We start from the raw sequence: 20353 nt of genomic DNA on the forward strand, positions 1-20353 counted from the left end.
TGGCCGTGGCGCATGCCGGGCTGCGCGTTCCAGGGTGGAGCCCGGCCACCCGGGGCGCTACTGTTGGAACGTTCGGGGACAATCAAACGCGCTGAAAAGGCGGGGACGACCGGATGAGCGCCGTCGCTGTCTCTCTGCCCGTCTGTTGCGAGAGCCCAGTCCGGTCTCGACTCGTTCCGTAGCTTAGCTTAGCTGCTGCGCGCCCGAATCCCCCGCGCGTTAGCGTGTCGCGACTTGCGACCTAGTAGCTTTTACGCGCTCATCATCCCTTATCGCGAGGAATCTAGCAAAGCGAACCCAACAACACTAGCACCTTGCAAGGTTTCATCAGCAGCAAGTGGCGACGCGCTTCGTGCTCTGCCTCTGGACGCTTCTACACCGCCCAAGATCACGCGTGCCTGCATTCATCCATCATTCCATTCCCATCTGATGCGAGAATGATACTGTTGTCAGTCATGGAATGGAAGCGATCGCACCCGGACAAGTGACGATGGCCCCGACCCCGCGTCGCCGGCCAAGAACCGGTCGTCAGGTGCGCGGACACAGGTCGCCAGATCACGCGAAAAAAAAGGGTGTCGCGATCGCCGCGAACCGATGAGCAAACCGGCCATTCCGAGGGCACGCGAACTCGACGCACCCGTCAAGATGGTTTATCTTCAGATCGTACCGCGCGAAAGCAGTCGCGCTCTCGCCACGCCACTACCCATGCTGTGCATCCTATCACCAGCTGGTGGAGGCAGGAGGGACGACAGGACGACTGACCGCTCCCCTGTGCTTACGCCTCGCGCAGCCTCGCCTGATGCCTCCTGCTCATGGACGGGCGAGCCCGGCGTATAAAGATTTTCTAGAGAGGCCGCGCGCACCACAAATCCTCAAACGGAAACGCGCATTTATTCCGTGTAAGCTCCCCACCACCTTTCTCCTCACTGCCCAGACAAGGACTCGGAAAAGCACCGGGCGATCGCCGCTGTCCCAGCCAGCCATCGAAGCCACCACCCACGCCATTCACACGGCCCGGCAACGCACGGCAACAACGCGCGCGGTTCCGTCTCACCAGCCATGATGCATCGGCCCTTCCGCGCCGCCGGCGCCGTCCTCGCTGCCGTCGTCGCGGGGCTGGTGTGCGCGGCGGGGGTCGCCGAGGCGGGCACCGGCACGTTCATCTACGCCGGGTGCTCGCCGTCCAAGTACCAGCCGGGCACCCCGTTCGAGGCCAGCCTGGAGTCGCTCCTCACCTCCTTCGCCAACGCGGCGCCCAACGCTGGGTACAGCACCTTCACGGCGGGCGCCAACGGCACGGGCGGCGCCGCGGCGTACGGGCTCTACCAGTGCCGCGGCGACCTGGACGGCGGCGACTGCGCGGCGTGCGTGCGGGACGCGGTGGGGCAGCTGGGCCAGGTCTGCCCCGCGGCGTCCGCGGCGTCGCTGCAGCTGGAAGGGTGCTACGTGCGGTACGACGGCAGCAACTTCGTGGGCGCGCCCGACACCGCCATGGTGTACCGCAAGTGCAGCACCAGCACCAGCAGCGACGGCGGCTTCCTCGGGAGCCGGGACGCCGTGCTCGGGGACCTGCAGCAGGGCGCCGGCGGCTACAAGGTGGCCAGCTCCGGCAGCGTGCGGGGCGTGGCGCAGTGCCTGGGCGACCTCGCGGCGGCCGACTGCACGGCGTGCCTGGCGCAGGCGGTCGGGCAGCTCAAGGGCACCTGCGGCACCGCGCTGGCCGCCGACGTGTACCTGGCGCAGTGCTACGTCAGGTACTGGGCCGACGGCTACTACTTCCGCCCGGCACAAGGTACGCGAACGTGCACGTGCAGTTCTCGCCCTTCGCGTTTCAGCCTTTCTTTCCATCGGACGATTAAAAAAAATCCGGATTATTCGGTTCTACTCCTATTCCACTGTGGTTGCGCGTTCTTAGCACGAGTTGCTGTACGAATTGATTCCAGTTGGCGATGGGTAAACCTCCCAAAAGTTAAGAAGGAGATGTGGCAGAATATGTCCTCGGACAGCCCTTTTCTCCATATGGGGCATGTCAGTAGAATGTCCGAGCGAGGCTGGGTGCGTTCGTTTTCTGAGATCTAAAGTTTAGAGGGGTCACATCAAAGAGAATCTTATCATTTAGAAGTATTAAATAAAGTCTAACTACAAAACTAATTGCAGAACTCTAAGGCTAATTCGCGAGACGAATCTAATGAGGTATATTAATCCATGATTAGCGGATGATTACTGTAGCATCACTGTGGCAAATTATGGATTAATTAGGCTCATTAAATTTGTCTCGCGAATTAGCACCCATCTGTGCAAAAAGTTTTGTAATTAGACTTTATTTAATACTTCTAAATGACAAGATTCTCTTTGATGTGATGGGTCTAAAATTTAGAGGGTAGGAAACGAACAGGTCCTTAGTAACTTCCCAAAGCTAAGTTTCGCAGGAAAGTTACTTTCAAAAAAAATCGCGGGAAAGTTCACTCCGTGTGACGCAAAATTTTCAATTGCGTTGGATCAGACGCCTGTAATTTGAAAATTTTAGCTGCCCAGTAGATCAAGCAGGCGTGGCTAGTAGATTAGCAAAAGAGAAAGAGACAAGATACCAATCACTTGACTGCAGACGGCAACCGCGCCGCGCGCAACATAACAAGTTAACAACCCATAAACATCAGAGACCACGCTCTGTTTTCAGCCTATCAGGTCAAATCAGTAGTAGCTGAGCTCGTCCAATACATCATGGGTTTTGCTATGCCAATCATCTTGAACTTTCTAGTGGGCCGTATGCTAGGCTTCTAGTAGTAGTTGGACCCAGTATAATCAGGCAGATGCAAGCTTTGGTCGAAGCGACAGTAACAAAAGAAAGGAACTTTGAGTATGCTATGCCGTCGAATTCTTTTTCTTTTGCCGTACATACCGACCGAAACTTGAAAGGTTTGTCCTGGTCCACTGACGGCCACTAAAACAAAAACCCCTACTCCTAGTGCCCAAGCATATCGATCAGTCGGGTTTAGGGCTGCGCGGCGGCGATAGGCACGCACATTGTGGGATCGGGGCTTGACGGCGGCAGCCAAAGCCAAACCGCTCCCCATCCACGCCGATGAATATATTCCCGATAGATAAACCAACAAAGGCAGGGAGCACTCTCGGGCGAGTGCGCGGCTTTGAATATGCTCTTCTAATCCTGCGCGCACTCGAATCGATCATCTGATGCTCCGATGTCCTCCTATGGCCACAGATTCGCAGGACGATGTCGGGAGGACGCTGGCCATCGTCGTCGGCATCTTGGCGGGGCTGGCACTCTTCGTGGTCTTCGTCTCTTTCCTTAGGAAAACATGTAACTAAGCATCTTCTGTGCTCGCAAAGCGTCGTGTACCACCTGTGCCCCTGAGTCTGTACTCAGGGTCCGATGGCATGGAGAACCAAGGGCTCAGAAAAGAGATGGACCCACTAGCATAGCCTGCAAAAAGCTTCAGAAAGCGCATGTAATCTCATTTTGTTAGCAATAGATGTGGACTATCGGATGAGCACTATCTTGATTTGGGTCATCATTTTTGGTCCACTGATCATGGCATACTTAGCAATCATTTTTCGCAACAACATTCGCATCAGGTCATAATCATGTCGGCAGTTGGCTGCAGATCAGACTTGAATGGTATCAGTTCACACAGGTACGAACGCACGGTACACGATATATACAGCTGATTAACCAACGCACATCCTGAGCGGTTTTCGCTTTACAGCCCCCAGATTACGCGAGTTCGCACAGGGTAGACCTCGGGACCTTTGCTACAGGCTGCATCTCATCAGGCGCTGTGTCCCTGAGCCAATGGGCTCCACCTCGCCGGGTTGTAACCGCCGCAAGCGCTGATGCTCGACTCCCTCATCTTTGCCTCGGATATACCGCTGTTGCAAATGTTCGCAAACGCTCTCATTGACTTCATGCCGTACTGAGTGAGCGAGCCGCACTGGGATTCGAAAATCCTCACCTGGCAATAGCAATCAAGATGAAATAAGTTCAACAGGACAGAAACTGAATGCGAATGCGCAAGCAGCAGAGATATTGGAGAAAGGGAATTTCATGCATGCCTTATGCCAGAGCCGAATAAGAGAGAGCAGTGTACTCACCATCCTCTTCAAACAATCCCAGTCATCAACTAATGGTTCACCAGAGGCTCTAACGGCCTCAAGCATTTTAGGCCCATTCTCAAATCCAAAGATAAGTCTCCCAATGAAATCGATGCTGCTGTCAAGATGCTTCCTGTGTTGAACAGTTTCTTTAATCTCTCTGAGAGCCATCAGCTTCTCTTCAGATCCCCCGTTTAACTGCTCGTACTGAAAGCAAGAAGTGAATATTAGCAAACAAGGACAATAGGAGGCTGCTACAAGTGATTCGCAAAACTTGGGCTTGACTTAGAGAAGAGAGCTTGACATGGGAATAATAAGTGTACAAGCTCTAACACTCTCAAGTGCAGTACCTTCTCAACAAGAGCACAATTGTATTAAGAAGTTAGTTCTTCCTCCTACATTCTATAAGAAGTAAGAAGCCCGTCTACGTGACAGTTAAGCCACTCCAAACAAGCGAAATAGTTCCAACTTTGATTGGTAATAGGTAAGTTGGAGGAAACAGCAGAACAGCTTTTAGTCAGAGATAGGAGAAGCAAAACCCCTTCCCTGAACTGTCCTGTCAATTATTCTCTAAAATTCTCTAAAGCAGAGGTATAAATGTGTCAGCTGATAGCGCCTATGCTGTTTTACCAAATAAACACTTTTAAGGACTTATGAATTTGCACGTGGCAATAAAACAATTTAAAATGGTTGTAAAAACTAAAGCCATGATCCTTATTGCCTTCAACACAAAAAATATGATCTCTTGTGATAAAACCATGTCTTGAAAACAGCCATGTAAAAGAAAATAAACAACTCTATCCATTGAAATTGGCATAACGCACATAAAGCTAGAAGAAAATATATATATTATTATAACAACATAATGTTATGATGCTATCTATGTCAAATAATGCAGCATAATTTCCAACAACAAATAACTAATCGTCTAAAATGAAATATTTCATCTACAAAACGGTTTATGCATCTGGCACAACAACATATCATGTTTTAGCTCAACAAAGTAGAGGTCAGGAATGAAAAACAACAAACAACCAATAGTTCCGCTTGTCATGATATTACTCAGAACAGCATCCATTTTGTTCCTTTCAATCAGCAACTATATATCATTTGAGTTCTTCTTTTAGAGGATCAGTTAAAGGGTGATGGGGAGACTGAAAGAATAGCTAGAATTTACCCTCTTCCACATGAAGAGAAGATCAGCATCTCTCTGATTGACTGCACCCTTTGGGCCTGGCCAAAGCAGCGTGTTTGCAATGTTGGCATTAGCAGGATCAAAACCTTGATAAAGGAAAAGCTTCTCATTCTTGAAGGTCTTGTCACCATACTCCATGACATGAGAACCCTCTTTGTACTTATTCGAGTTAGAGGTTCTTGTTTTCACCTGTACAACAAATTATATGATTTTCTGAAGTTCTCTCTTCCACCTTCCTAAGAAAGCAGTATGGTTAGCTGTAACCAATATGGAAGTGTGCTCAAGATTTACCACTTCATACTGATCCTTGATGGTTTCCTTCATTAGATTGTGGGTTTGACTGCCAATTAGAATCAGATCAGTACAAAACAGCAGGCCTAGTAGGTAACAGTCATAATAATTGCTATAGTAAGCTTGTATATTCTGGTTGTATCGACCAAAAATGTTAAGCACAAAGCAATATGCCTTTGCTTGTCAACACTCAACAGACCCCTGGCTGCTCGACAAACGATACTTCCCCGTCTTTTTTAATCATCTGGAGTTTTTTTCCATGTATTAGCTATTACCACTACAATCGAGCATTGTGTTGTGCAAATACCTTTTAAGCTAGTAAAGCAGATGATTATTGTACTAATTAACACCTACCATCATATGTAAAATGTACTGGCATTTCTTTAACATGATATGAGAACAAGGCATGTTGTGTACTAGAAAAGAATTAATGAAAAGGTTCCAAATAACAGAGCTGATGCAAAGTTCAGCTGCATAGAATGAACAAGAAAGATAAAAGGCAGTTTCATTTTGGGCAATAACACAATAGTTCGAGCTTAAAAACACCTAATGTAACTGGAATTGTATCACACTACATAATTGAAAAGAGCAACAAAAACAACATATCAAATATGTAGTCTCCATATGGAACTTATTTTGATCTAATACAATATAAATGCCGTACATCAATGGATTTCAAATGAGTCTTATGGTGTATGATGTTACCTATCTTCCATCCAAGAAACACTGTACAGATCACCTAAACAGGTAATGTACTCAGGAGGGGGTGATGGGTCCATCCCAGGGCAGTATGTTCCCCAACTATTTTCAACTGGATTTGCGGCAGTTGTGACATAAATATTTAGGTCTTGTGGCATTAATCCCTCAAAGATACTGCCACTTTCGCATGCTTCAACATATATAACCTGAAAAATAACATGGAATTTTCGTTTCAATCTAGGTGTATGAATTCCAGAACGAAACTTTTTTTGAAAGGAAAAAAAAATGAAGAATCTATACCATTTTCGAGTAGCTATTGGAAGCATGCTTCTTTTTTAAAACGTTGATGAAGTCACCAGCATAGAGATATGGCAAGTTTGGCATACCTATAAGTTTGACCAGTTAAGTAAGCACACAGAAAATTGACTAAACAGCATCTCTTATGCATTAAGTCCAAACACATACCAAGAACTCCAGGACCCCCATGATCTGAGTAATAGATAAATATGTGGTCATTTGGTTTACTGTCTATAACCTTCTTACTCCCTCCAGTAATTGCACTTTTATTGCCCAAGAGCACAGCAAAGAAATTTTCAGTAGTGACCTGATCACCTGTATAGTCCTGCAAATGCATGTGTAGTCGCACAATGAATGAGCAGTAAGAACTGTAAATCCATACATGCTCGCAAAGCACAATTATCTTTTGACTCCGATAGTAAATTACTCAAGATCTTGTGTGGAACTAAAATTGAAGAGAAACAACCAATTATTACCTTTGGAACACCAGTATATACATTTTCACCTTTAGGGTGGTTAATGATAATCCCAGGCCTTGGGTTCAGAATGTTATGGGCAATATCATCGTACATGAACACCACAATGTTCTCCTCCTCCACTCCTCCCTTCCGCAGAATCTGGTATGCATGGCATACATCGGCCTGCCAAGCATCATGCGTACCACTATTATAAGTAAGCACTCACAATAATTTTATACTGCGTGGCATTCAATCATTAGCCGTATATTCTAAAAAAATAAATCCCAAATAGCCCCCACATTGCTAGTCGATATTCAGCCGAACAAAATTTCTGTCACCAACGAACCATGTCTCTTCTCACCTAAAATTATCCACCAGACAGCAACCACATGAAACAGCTGAGCCGAATCATGTATGTACACTTCAAGCAAAGCAAAGCAACTATTGATTGGATAATCTGGTCCTTCATACCTAAATTTTACAGGCAAATAGTCCCCACACAGTCAATTTCGAACTCAGACAGAGACCGCAAGTGCAGATCAGTTTACAATATCCAATAAATTCGAAGCAGCGGAACTCCAAACGCTTCCAATCGATTAGAAAGTCACAGCGCTACGCGGGTGTTGGGGAAGTCGATCGAATGCTTGAAACTTTAGTCCCCAGTCCCCAAAACGTAACCCACACTCTCGTCTCTGGCGCTCTACCCTTTACCCGCCCCCTCGCCCTCCCAAGTCCCAACTTCGCACAAATCACAGCACTACTGATAAGGCCGCCGCGGGCTCACCTGGTGCCGGTAGTTCCCGTAGCCGGAGGATCCCGCCACGAGCACGGCCCACCTCGTCCCCACCTCATCCTCCGCCGCCGGAGCAGCAGCAGCAGCAGCGTCACCCCCGTCCTCCGTCGGCATCCGTATCAGCGGCTCCCACTCCCCATCCGCCACCGCGGCGGCCACCGCCAGGAGCGAGACGAACCCACACAGCCACGCCGCTGCTGCCATCGCCGATCGCTCGGGGGGGGGGGGGGTGCGGCGCGAGAGACCGAGATAGAGCGAGGCGAGTAGGTGCAAGAGCAGGAGCTGTGACGGCGACGCTGGGACCCGGGGGGCGCCTTTTAAAAAGAACTACCCGGACTGACGTGTCGTGTCGGCAGCAGCAGCAGCGCAGCATGGCCCGCGAGGCAGCCGCGAATGCGACGCCGGCGCGGGCGGCGGGGCCCGCGCCGCGCTCACGCGTTCCGCGCGCGCGCGGGCGCAGGAGCAGCACTGCAGCAGGGCCTGGAAGGAAGAATTGGTGGAACTGGAACGGGCCCGTCGCGTGGGCACAGGATAAGATTCGGAGGCTTCTCGGCTTAGAAAATTGCGCGCACCGGGTCGTCGTCAACTGCCGGACTCCGACGAGATTTCTGAAGCGAGGAACCGACGGCGACCGCGCGATCTGCTGAGCTTTTTTGTATCGCCACGAAAGGGAGAGGTGGGAAAGGCAGCGAAACCGACGCTTCCTGATGGCGAAGTGGCAGTCTGAACCTCTGACTTGGAGAAGCGCTGCAATCGGGTAATCGTGGAACGTTTCCGTCTCTTCTCGAGGGAACGGGCATGATTTTGCACCGCTTTTGCGGAAGGGCTTGCTCGACGTTGCCTCCGGAGGTGGTGAAGGCGCTGGAAAGGGCAACGCGATTGCTTCACGCGTGGTCAGATCGACCGCGGATTCAGTGTGCGGCACGCAGTGGGATCAAACTGTGCAGAGCTCGTTGTTGTTTTAATCGATGATGAACTAACCTTTTTTGAGAAATGGTTGCTGCAGTGTGCAGTCCTGTTTGGAATTTGGACTTGTAGGCCGAGGCATGCATGTTTCGGTTTTTCGAATATTCTCCCTTGCATCTTGGACATTTACATATCAAAATTATTTGGGGCCTTAATATGTTTATTAGGAGTTTGTCCCTTAAAAAAAAAGCCCAACAGCCCACTACTCCGTCAGTTGCCTTCTGGCCATTGTACACCGAGCTGCTGCCAACTCAGGACACAAGCATAAGGGCCCAAATTAAGAGAGTAGAGCGTGATAGGCCCACATATGCCTATGGCAACAGTTCACCATTGGAGGCCCAAAATAATGTAAGTTTGAAACCTCTCAAGGAAATCATTTTTTTTTAAAGAAGACTTCCAAGATAAACAGGAAGATTTCCATGGTCGCCGATGAAAAGGATAATAATTTACAATTTGCTAAGTCTCAATTTGATTGTGCAGGTTTTAGTGGGTGCACCCACCGACCCAATACCCAAACTATAAAGTGTAGTGTAAATACCCAATAAATTGGCCCGCTTAATTTTAGTTCCAATTGGGATTGAGTTTGCTGGATTATCGGGTAACCCAATCACCATCCCCATGCATGTCCTACGTCGCCTAGCCGGCCTAGGCCCCGACGCTACCTGCGTCGTCAACTCGTCCGTCTCGCCGCCTCGCCGGCGCTGTTTCATTCTACACCCTAGCTAGGAATCACCGATATGCCTGGATGGTCGCCGTACCCGTATCCGATACGCCCTGATATTCCGATACGTCCTGATACGCCCCGATACGCCTCGATACGCGTATCGGATTAATTCGATTTAAAAATAAATAATTTAATTCGCGATACGCGTCCGATACTCGGCGATACGTCCATCCGATACGTTTGAGTATAACCTCTCATTTGGAAGCCCAGTTGAAACTGAGGCCCAACAAAACCGGCCCATCCTAAACCCTAGCTGTAAAAACACTCGTGACCTCACCTCACGCAGCACCTGTTGTCTCTCTCTCTCCCCCTCTCATCTCGTGGATCCCTTGCGCCGCCGCCCCTTGCGCCAGCGGCTGGGAGCCTGGGAGCAAGGCAGCAAGGTGAGCAAGCTCCTCCAGCTGTTCATGTCTTGCATTTCGTTGTAGATAATACGTTACAAAGCATGGCTAGTTCAAGTGCAAGTGGAAGTTCAAATTTATATTTATATATTTGACGTATCGGCGTATCGTGGTTTTTGGAGATTTGCCGTATCGGTGTACCCGTATCGCCGTACCCGTATCGCGTATCGGTGAAACATAGCACCCTAGCGCCGTTTTCTTCTACATCCCGGTCAATACGCCGGTGGATTTGACGGCGGGGCTCATGCAGTGGTTAAAGGAGCTTGCGCCGGTGCTGCGAGTGCAGGCATGCAGGTAGCCGCCGACTGGTTGCCAGTGATCGCAAGTCCGCAAGTGTATGAAGAAGAAGCCATGAAGAAGAAGCTGCCTGGTTTAATGGTTTGATTCTGTGTGCTACTGCTAGTCTGCTACTCCAATCTGTGAACTGAGGCGTGCAGCCATGGAAGCCGGGCCAAAGGGTTGCCTGGCGAGGCCGGCACTGGCACCACGAGGCCACCGTTGGGAGGTGAGCTTTCCTGCCCTGCGGTGTGGTTTTTTGCACTGCCATGATTGATTTGCTCCCCAATGATTTTGCTAATTGATCTAGGTCAACAAAATTTTAGTTTGCTAAAGCTTAGGCTGCTAAATTTTAGCGGGGTTGTTTGGATCCTTGAGCTAAACCCTTCTAAATAACCATGCTACTCTTCATTTATTATTGTCACCTCACACAACTAGAGTAAATATGAGGGTATTTTGAACTTCGCTCACTTTTATTAAGTTTTAGCAACTCTTGGTTGGCCAATGACTAAAACTATTTTTTTTAAACAAACCAGGAAGGAGAGTTGCCGATTATATTAAAATGAAGGAACAACGTCCATACTGAGCACAACAAACGATAAAGATGACACCCGCCGGTTGGATAGGGACATCAATACGGACACACAACTCCACTCGAACTCTACTCAACAAAACCACCACTCCACTTGACAACGGGAGCAAAGCCGAAGCACTATCGCAAGTTAAAACCTCAGGCGTGACCATGCGTCGATAGGAATCGAAGAAAGCAGACGCCACCGCACCAAGAAGGCCACTGCCATGCAGGACCCTTCGCCGCGATGCCACTGCAATATCACACTCCACCCGACGGGGTGAAAAACACCGGATCCAGACCACTCGCAGGCTGCCTCGCAGTTGCCACCACGACAACACAACATGCGGAGACCTCGCCGCATCCACTGTTGGACTCCACCTCTCTCGATTCAACTAAAGTTTAGCAACATTTGAGCTGGATTGGTTTGGATCTAAAGTTGCTAAATTTAGCTAACTAAACTTTAGCAAGAAATAGGACCTTAACAATAGAGAAGCTATTTCTCTATTTCTCTATACTTGGGGTCTGTTTGGCACAGCTGAAACTTGTTCTGAAGCCAGCTGGTGGCTAGCTGACCAGAGAAGCAGCTTATTAAAGAAGCAGCTGGTCACAGAAGTTAAATGTTTGGCAGACTGCTTATTGAATGGGCTGAAATCCTGTCTGAAGTGAGAAATGACTGAAATAAATAACCTTACTGTTTCTACCAGTCCTAACTCTACCACTAGAAACCCCTTTAGTCACTGACGACCTGGGCCCACAGTCAACCAGACCGGGACCAGTCAAGGTTAGCCATGGCCAGCCATGGCCGGACCATGACAGGCCGTTCCCGGCGACGGCGAGGCCAACCGGTGGTGAGGTTCGGCACCATCAGCTTTGCTGCAGCCGGGGACACCTGCAACGTCGCCCGTGACGGCCAAAAGACTGGCCGGTGATGGCCGGCGACGAGCAGCGGCGCCCACGGCGGCGCGGACGAGCGGCATGGCCGCGTTCCGGGGAAACCGACGGTGAACGTCGCAAAATAACGAGAGCATGAGCATCGGAGGCTCACCAGAAATCGATTTTTGTGGTTGGATGACGAGAACGATAGCCGGAGGTGGGACTTCGACGGTGAGGGGTGGAAGGGTCCGGCAATGGCGGTCTGATGGTCGGGATCTTCAATCTCTGGCCATGGAGGTCGATTCTCAGGGGGACAAGTGGGGGAGAAGGGAATTAGTGAGGCTGCGGGGGCCGGCGCGTGGGGGCGTCGCGGGGGCCGGCGGGGGCGGCGCTGGGCGGCGCCGCGGGGGGCGGCGCGGGGGGCGCCGGCGGGGGAAGGATTGGGGATCGGGGAAGAGACGGGTGGAGAGGATAAGCTGCGCTGAAGCTGGTCCGGTCCGGCTGCTGGAGGACGCACGTTTTCTCGGTCCGTCCACAATCGCTTCTGCGGGAAGCTGGACCAGAAGCGGACCGTTGGCCACCCCACAACTTAAAATTGTTCAGAAGCACCCCCGTAAGCTGCGCCAAACAGGGCCTTGAGCCGGAGAACGAGAAGCAGGTTGGCTCTTCAACGATTGCTATGGCAGCGTACACTGCTTGATGATTTGATGATGTTTCTGTGGGTTGACCCAAAATACCAATACCCAGCGGAGGTCTGGACTGGATCAACCCAAAATTCAATAAATATTTGTTGGGTACTGTGGGTTAGTGTTTGGATCAACCAATGCCGACCCATTTTCATCGTGAGACCTCATTGGTGATTTGTTGAGCGACAGATTATAGATCGCTGCGTGGATTTATTATTATTATTATTTTGAAGTCAGGAGGGGAGCTTCTACCTAAATTGCATTGATGAAGGAGAACACCGCACAAATGCATACGCAAAGAGGCAAATGAAGCGTTTCAAAAAAAAAAAGAGGCAAACGAAGAATCGGGGAGAAGAGAAGAAGCAAGAGGAAGATTGCGGCCTGGATTGAATGGCATACTATCACTTATCCCCCGATTTAGTTTAAAGGCATCTTTCAAATCAGCTTGAATTGACAATAGCAATTTACCCGCCAACTCAGTCTTTAGCTCTTTATCGTCTTTCAAAATAAAAAGGAAAACTCTTTAGCTCTTATCGAATGGGACACGCTCCACCTTTTCCATGAGTAGAGGAACACTGTGAGGTAGTGAAAATGGAGAAAAGAATGGTCACGATCTACCGCGGGTGATATTTATACTGTTCCGGTTTAGCTATTCAAGTATGAAGTTGGAACGGAATCGGAAGGCAGTGGTAAGGAATGATGATTCTAGTAGTCTTTATCATCCAAAATTACTTATATATTTTAGCTTAAAATTATATAAGATATGAGTTCTATCTTTTTATTACGGTTCTTAGATTATTTAAATTAAATTTTAAAATTTTTTACCATCCTAGATAGAGGCAAGGCTACCTGCCATAATTGATACTACCATCGATGGTGATCGGTCTCGCGACTTCCCGTTTTCTCCCGGCCTCCGGAACCTTCCAGAATCGCTGAGGACCGGACGGGGCTAGAACCCGCGCCTCCTCTCCCGTCATATTTTACTCGCCCCCACTCCTCGACGATCCCACCAAAAGGACCGAGAGGCGCACGCCAACCGATCCGGAACCGACGCTCTCGATCGTTCCACCTCCCCGATCGCACGCCAGATCAGCACCCGCCGCCGCGATGGCCGACGAGGCGAAGGCGAAGGGCAACGCGGCGTTCGCGGCCGGCCGCTTCGAGGAGGCGGCCCGGCACTTCGGCGACGCCATCGCGCTCGCACCCGACAACCACGTCCTCTACTCCAACCGCTCGGCGGCGTACGCTTCGCTCGGGCGCTACTCCGAGGCGCTGGCCGACGCGGAGCGAACCGTCGCGCTCAGGCCCGACTGGGCCAAGGGCTACTCCCGCCTCGGCGCCGCGCACCTGGGGCTCGGCGATGCGCCCAGGGCCGTCGAGTCGTACGACAGGGGGCTCGCGCTCGAGCCCTCCAACGAGGCCCTCAAGTCCGGCCTCGCCCAGGCGCGCCATGCGGCGGAGACGCGGCGCCCGGGGGGTTCCGGCGCGGACGCCTTCGGCAAGGTGTTCCAGGGCCCCGAGCTGTGGACCAAGATCGCCGCCGACCCCACCACGCGCGCCTACCTCGATCAGCCGGACTTCGTGCAGATGCTGCGGGAGGTGCAGCGGAACCCCGGCAGCCTCAACACCTACCTCTCCGATCCCCGCATGGTGCAGGTGCTCACCCTCATGCTCAACATCAAGCTCCAGCCCCAGAGCAATGGGGCGTCTCAGCCGGCGGCAGCGCAACCGGCCCCTCAGACGCCAAAGCAGCAGCCGGAGGCAAAGGCAAGGGAGCCAGAGCCGGAACCTGAGCCCGAGCCCATGGAGGTGACAGAGGAGGAGAAGGAGCGGAAGGAGAGGAAGGCGGCGGCGCAGAAGGAGAAGGAAGCGGGCAACGCCGCGTACAAAAAGAAGGATTTCGATACTGCGATCCAGCACTACACAAAGGCCATGGAGCTTGACGACGAGGACATCTCCTACATCACCAACCGCGCTGCTGTTTATCTTGAGATGGGAAAGGTATCGCCCTTTACGTTTTACTTTAATGGCAAATTGCTCGTAGATTATTGTCCTAGTTAAGAAAAGTACGATTTTGGTATAGTATCTGTGAAATGATCAGCTAATGAGACCTTTTCACCGCATCCTGCAAACAGCTTTTAGATATGAAATTGGTTAAGTATTGTCTGCTCTGTTGGAGTAACACAGTCAAAAGCAATTCCACATTTTGTTTGAGAACTCGAGTCTTATGTTTTTTAGGAGTTAATATGATAGGGACCACTTTAGAGTTTGATGAGTTGGTCAAGCCAGAATTCGCGCTCCTGTCACTGGTATATGCTTTGACAGCAATGCCCAAGGCTATTTGTGATTGTGATATAACTTGGGCATGTCCTGTTTCTGAGCCAATTTACAATTCAATGATATCTCGTTTTATGATTTTCTCAACCCTGCATTGCATTATATGATTCAGATGATTCTAGTGTCCTCCGAAACTAATATTTTGTCTTTCATTTCTAGTATGATGAGTGCATCAAGGATTGTGATAAGGCTGTTGAAAGGGGAAGGGAACTACATGCTGATTTCAAGATGATCTCGAGGGCACTGACCAGAAAAGGAACCGCTCTTGCTAAACTTGCCAAGACATCCAAAGACTACGATGTTGCCATTGAGACTTTCCAGAAGGCGTTAACTGAGCACCGAAACCCAGATACCCTGAAGAAACTGAATGATGCTGAACGAGCAAAGAAGGAGCTGGAGCAACAAGAATACTACGATCCAAAAATTTCTGATGAGGAAAGAGAGAAAGGTATGCCAATGTGGCACTGCCACAGGCATTCTATTTGTTATCGGTGTTCATTATTCATGCAGTTTTTTTCCTGCTTTAATAGGCGATGCTGATGATGAACCATATCTTTTTAACTCTTGTGCAGGTAATGAGTTCTTCAAGCAGCAGAAATATCCAGAAGCAGTGAAGCATTACACTGAAGCTCTCAGGAGAAACCCAAAGGACCCGAAGGTAATTTCTTCGTATTCCAGTTTAGTTCAACAAAATATTTGTGGAAGCCTAGTTCATGCAAATCCTAACATCTGTTGGGAAATGGATAATCTGGAAATGAATTTGTGTAACATATTGAACTCCATAATTTAAGGGTTTAGTAGTGCTAGTGCACACAGTTTAGGTCTAACTACTTTCTGCCATTTTTATGTCATCTGATTGATGCATTGGCATTTTCTAAGCTTCTATCCTTATGGGCTATGTTTCAGGTATACAGCAACAGGGCTGCTTGTTACACCAAGCTGGGAGCCCTTCCTGAAGGTCTAAAAGATGCTGAGAAGTGCATAGAGCTAGATCCTACATTCTCCAAAGGATACACAAGAAAAGGTGCTATCCAATTTTTCATGAAGGAATATGACAAAGCGCTGGAGACTTACCAAGCTGGCCTAAAGCATGATCCAAAGAACCAGGAATTGCTTGATGGTGTAAGGAGGTATAATGCTACTGGAAGAGATCATGACCATCTTCAGACGTTGGTTTACACTAAGCAGCAATACTAATCGTTGCTATCTTCTTGGTTCAGGTGTGTTGAACAGATCAACAAGGCAAGCAGAGGTGAACTCAGCGAGGAGGAAATGAAAGAGAGACAGGTAAATTGATTCTTCGTCTGAAAAAGCTTCGGTTCAGTCACTGTGGAGCACGTCATTTGCTCCATCCACTACTACTGCAAGAACACAATGGTTAACGGTCCCCCCGTTTTGTTCCTTAATGCAGAATAAAGCTATGCAAGACCCTGAAATCCAGAACATCCTGACTGATCCGATCATGCGGCAGGTAACAACAGACGTCTGCATTTGATTTGAAATGTACTTATGTGGAGTAGGTAGATAAGTCTGCTGGAGATCTGATTATGTGGAGCGTGCCCTGCAGGTGTTGGCCGATTTACAGGAGAACCCACAGGCTGCCCAAGCGCACCTCAAGAACCCCGGAGTGATGCAGAAGATCCAGAAGCTCGTAAGCGCAGGGATAGTTCAGATGAAGTAGTCTGTGGCTGCAAGGTCTGGATTCAGAGTTGAGACCTTTGCTGAAAATACCGTGATCTCATTTTGGCCACTGGATCGGGTTGTGTAAGCATAGCTTGGTCATGGCGGTGTTCCATGTGATTTTCCACTAGACATGTTCCAGATTTGTGTCGTTTTTTTGGGAATGCCTGTGAAAGTGTGGAGAGTTCCATCTCTCGCATTCGAGCATATGGTAGCGTCCTGTCAACTGCCGCAGCGGCAACGTTCCCTTTCCCTCGACGTGCACCACCCGGTCTCAACGACGGATCAGCACTTAAACAGCAGCTGCCACGCCCGCATCGACTCGGCTCTGCGCTTGCAGCCTGAACTCGATGCAGCTTCGAAGCAAGCGTGACGCTATGAAGGAGAAGAATACCGTCATCAAGAAAATAGTGTTAGACATATTGTACTTTACCCTTTCAAATTTTCTTTACTGGTCTATGAGGCAATGCTGCTGCCACGAACTAGCAATCTTAAGAGACACAACTGTTCATTGTTAGTTAATGCAGTTTTTTCCTGCTTTAATAGTTTATGGACAAGTTTGAAGCTCGCATCTAATTAGTCAACCTTGTTTATAATGTTCGCTCTATCATTTGCCTATTTTCCAACACAATACACATGTATACAGACTATGATGTTTATTATCTGGTCTTAAAAGCTGGGTGACCAATTTTTCTATATGCCTTGCAATCCTATTATCCTACCAATAACCTTTTCCCTTTGTCTCAAACCTCTATGTATGTTCGTTGTGTGTTTAAAGCTTAGCTTGAGGCATGGATTTTTGTTGCAAGCCATTTGCCATTACTTCAGTAATTAAAGCAAACTGAGGTGAACAAGGAGGAAATTTAGGGAAAGACAAGTAAATTTATCGTACTGAAAAATTCGCTTCAGCTCCAGTGAAAAATTCGTCAGTCCATACACTACTTCTGCAAAAAAAAACAGTGCATGCTACCATTTTAAAGTTCTGAACAAAGCGTTGTAGGATCCTGAAAACATGAACATTCTGACTGATCCGATAATGCAGCGGGTAACAACGGGCGTCTGCATTTGATTTGAAATGTAGGTGTAGGTGTAGGTGTAGGTGACCATTTTAGTATCCTGATGACGGCCTGATAATGCCGAGCGTGTCCTGCAGGTAAACCGACCTCGTTAACGCAGGGATAATCCAGAGCTCCAGGGATGGGATAAGACCTGTGCTCGACTTGCTGTGAACTTCTGATCATCGTTTCACAGTGGCAACAGGTTTATGTGAGCACAGTTCGTCCAAGCTATCCAAATGGAACACCGCCTTGCTCTGTTGGTCGCAATGGCGAACAACCGCTGCAGCGGTCCCCTGTTCACCACCGAAGCCCGCCGGATCAGCAGCGGCAAGGTCATCCCATCGACTCCGCTCTTGTTCCCATCCCGGCGAATCGCGTTGATCTACTTCAGCCCGCGCTCCGCACTTCTCATTGCTGCACAGCCCGTAGCCCGGTCGGAGCAGGCAGATATGGTGTCGCGCCCGCCGACCATCCTCACCGCCGCCTGCATGTGGAACCATGCGAGGTATGCTGCGCCTGTACTTGCGCGCTTCCTCCTCGAACGGGGCCACCGGCGGGCAAGCTGTTCCGCCCGATGCGTCGAGCTGCTCCTCAACGCCGGGATTTCGTCCTTAGTGCAGGAGTGGAGAAGTGAGGAGCTAGTGCTAGGGATTGAGGAGGGAGGGGGGTGGATGGGTCGCGGCTTGCGGGAGGAAAGCGCGGCGGTCGTCGGCGCCGCTGGGCCGTCGAGTGGGGAGAACATAGATGGCCCAGACGAAGGAGGGGTTATTTGAAAAATATCAGGGTCCTTTTCGTAAAATATCGGATCGCGATTATGAATCGTGATCCAAATCAGGGGCAATTTGAAAACAGGCGATCCAGACTAGGGGGTATTTCGCAAAAACATTGGATCGCGCTTATTAATCGATCCAAATGAGGGGGTATTTTGAAAAAATATCCAGGCCGGCGATATGGCTGCCGACGAGGTCAACCGGCCGCCGGCGACCACCGCAGCCCCATCGCCGTATGCTCCGCGTCACCATTCTTCAACAGAGACCATCGAGACGCTGCTCCGGCGCCGCCGCCCATTCCTCCGGCCCCACGCGCGCCGCTGCCTTCGATTGGAGCCACCCGCCGCCTCGACGCCGCCATGGACGAGAAGAGGAAGACAAGCGGCAGAAACCTGTTTGTACTGAGCTTCGATTCCTGCAGGGCTTGGTTTGAGCTCGAGAGAAATTGCTCTTCCCTGTTTTCTCCTCCATTCAGTAAAATGGCAAATTCGTCGCATCAGGATGTGCAAAGGTCCCCTTCCTCAATAACGTTATACTGGTAAACTCGCCGCTACTCACCTCAGAGTCGGGCGTCCGTGAGGCATATTTTCACCCCATTCTTGGACATCTAGACTGGAGCATGAAAGATCCCAGATGAAAAGCTGCATTTCACCTTTGCCGACTGTCTAATGCTGGACGTTTTCTGCAGGTGGTGTGCGATTTCCAGGAGAATCCCAATGTCCAAATCTGTGCCTTGCAAGAATGCCCGTATGAATATGATCATAATCACACTAGTGCTAACTCAGTATCTGTTGGAGCCACCAGCAATAGTCAGGACCATGTCCCCAAGGATACATTAGTCTTACACTGTGCTCATACCTCGTATGCATTAGTCTTTACACCGTCAGACGTGAGAAACAACAGACAACATATCTTTGTAGAGGATGCAAGAGCAACAAGCAAAAGAGAACCGAACAAGAAAGATGGGAGAATGAGGCAAGAGTTCTCAACAGGAGCAAGGAACCAAAAACTTACACATTGTTTTCTAGTTCTGAACAAAGCGTTGTAGGATCCTGAGAACCTGAACATTCTGACTGATCCGATCATGCAGCGGGTACCAATGGGCATCTGTATTTGATTTGATATGTAGGTGTAGGTGACCATTCCAGTAGCCTGATGAAGACGTGATAATGCCGACTTGCTGAGCGTGTCCTGCAGGCTGCACGCTGCAGATGAACCACTACCTCGTTAACGCAGGGATAATCCAGAGCTCCAGATGAAGTAACCACTACTACTAGACTGGGACTGACAGTGATCGGGAATGAGACCTGTGCTCGACTTGCCGTGAATTTCTGGTCATCGTTTTGCGGGGGCAACTGTTTTGTGCGAGCACAGTTTTTTTTTTATAATAACAAGGCAGCAATATATTAAACCAAGCCTTCATTACATATTATGTTCCGAATAATTTCTGGAGGCTCATTAAACCAAATTACATCTTTAAACACATCAGCTTGCTTAGCTATAACATGAGCTGCCTCATTACACCACCTACTAACATAGGTAAATGTTACAGAAGGATTTTCACTGATTAAGTTTCTAACATCCAGAATAATGACTGCCACATGAGATCTATCATGAACCTTGGATTTTATCTTCTTGATAACACTTAAACAGTCCGAGGCCACAACAACTTGCTGCAAGTTTTGCTCCAAGGAAAAGGAGACAGCTCTTCTTATGGCTATTGCTTCAGCTAGCTCTGGGTCATCGAATCTTTGTATTAACTGACAACACGCAGCAATGAAATCACCTCTATGATCACTAACCACCAAACCAACACCCATACGAGGTGGATTTTTAAATGTTGCTGCATCAACATTAATCATCAACCATCCATCTGGCGATGGAATCCACTTTGGAACGGAGTATTCAGATTCATACCTATGCGATGTTGGTGATTTAAATAAGTGCATCAATGCCATTTGTACATAAATTTTCACCTTTTCTGCAACTCTATTGGGATGAATAAGGTTTTCACCATTACGTACCGCATTTCTTGCCTCCCAAATATGCCAGGCTGTGATGGTAAAGACCATTGCATCCTCATCAGTAGCACCATCTAGAAAATCAAAGAGCCATTGTTTAATGGAAGGCAAGTATTGAATTTTGCATTTGATGCCAAAACACCT

General features: G+C 49.1%; 3 protein-coding genes across 3 annotated transcripts; 2 read left to right on the forward strand and 1 right to left on the reverse strand.

The window, feature by feature from the left end:
- Window positions 1-682: 682 nt before the first annotated feature.
- Window positions 683-3515, forward strand: LOC112899493 (cysteine-rich repeat secretory protein 15-like). Its single transcript, XM_025967989.1, has 2 exons — window positions 683-1792; window positions 3221-3515. Exons 1-2 carry the CDS (start codon window positions 1060-1062, stop codon window positions 3325-3327), a joined length of 840 nt encoding a protein of 279 aa, XP_025823774.1. The 5' UTR covers window positions 683-1059; the 3' UTR covers window positions 3328-3515.
- Window positions 3516-3590: 75 nt separating this feature from the next.
- On the reverse strand, window positions 3591-8265 carry LOC112899492 (vacuolar-processing enzyme beta-isozyme 1-like). Its single transcript, XM_025967988.1, has 9 exons — window positions 7835-8265; window positions 7069-7233; window positions 6761-6917; window positions 6596-6681; window positions 6302-6501; window positions 5597-5645; window positions 5288-5494; window positions 4111-4317; window positions 3591-3971 (listed from the first exon to the last, which is right to left on the reverse strand). The coding sequence occupies exons 1-9, from the start codon at window positions 8045-8047 to the stop codon at window positions 3789-3791; spliced, it is 1467 nt and encodes a 488-aa protein (XP_025823773.1). The 5' UTR covers window positions 8048-8265; the 3' UTR covers window positions 3591-3788.
- A 4930-nt stretch (window positions 8266-13195) lies between these two features.
- LOC112898848 (hsp70-Hsp90 organizing protein-like) lies at window positions 13196-16576 on the forward strand. Its single transcript, XM_025967149.1, has 7 exons — window positions 13196-14344; window positions 14840-15128; window positions 15253-15338; window positions 15587-15810; window positions 15901-15967; window positions 16092-16151; window positions 16248-16576. The coding sequence occupies exons 1-7, from the start codon at window positions 13451-13453 to the stop codon at window positions 16359-16361; spliced, it is 1734 nt and encodes a 577-aa protein (XP_025822934.1). The 5' UTR covers window positions 13196-13450; the 3' UTR covers window positions 16362-16576.
- Window positions 16577-20353: the final 3777 nt, after the last annotated feature.

This window comes from Panicum hallii, chromosome 7, assembly GCF_002211085.1.
Source record: "Panicum hallii strain FIL2 chromosome 7, PHallii_v3.1, whole genome shotgun sequence".
In the NCBI taxonomy this organism is placed as follows: Eukaryota; Viridiplantae; Streptophyta; class Magnoliopsida; order Poales; family Poaceae; genus Panicum; species Panicum hallii.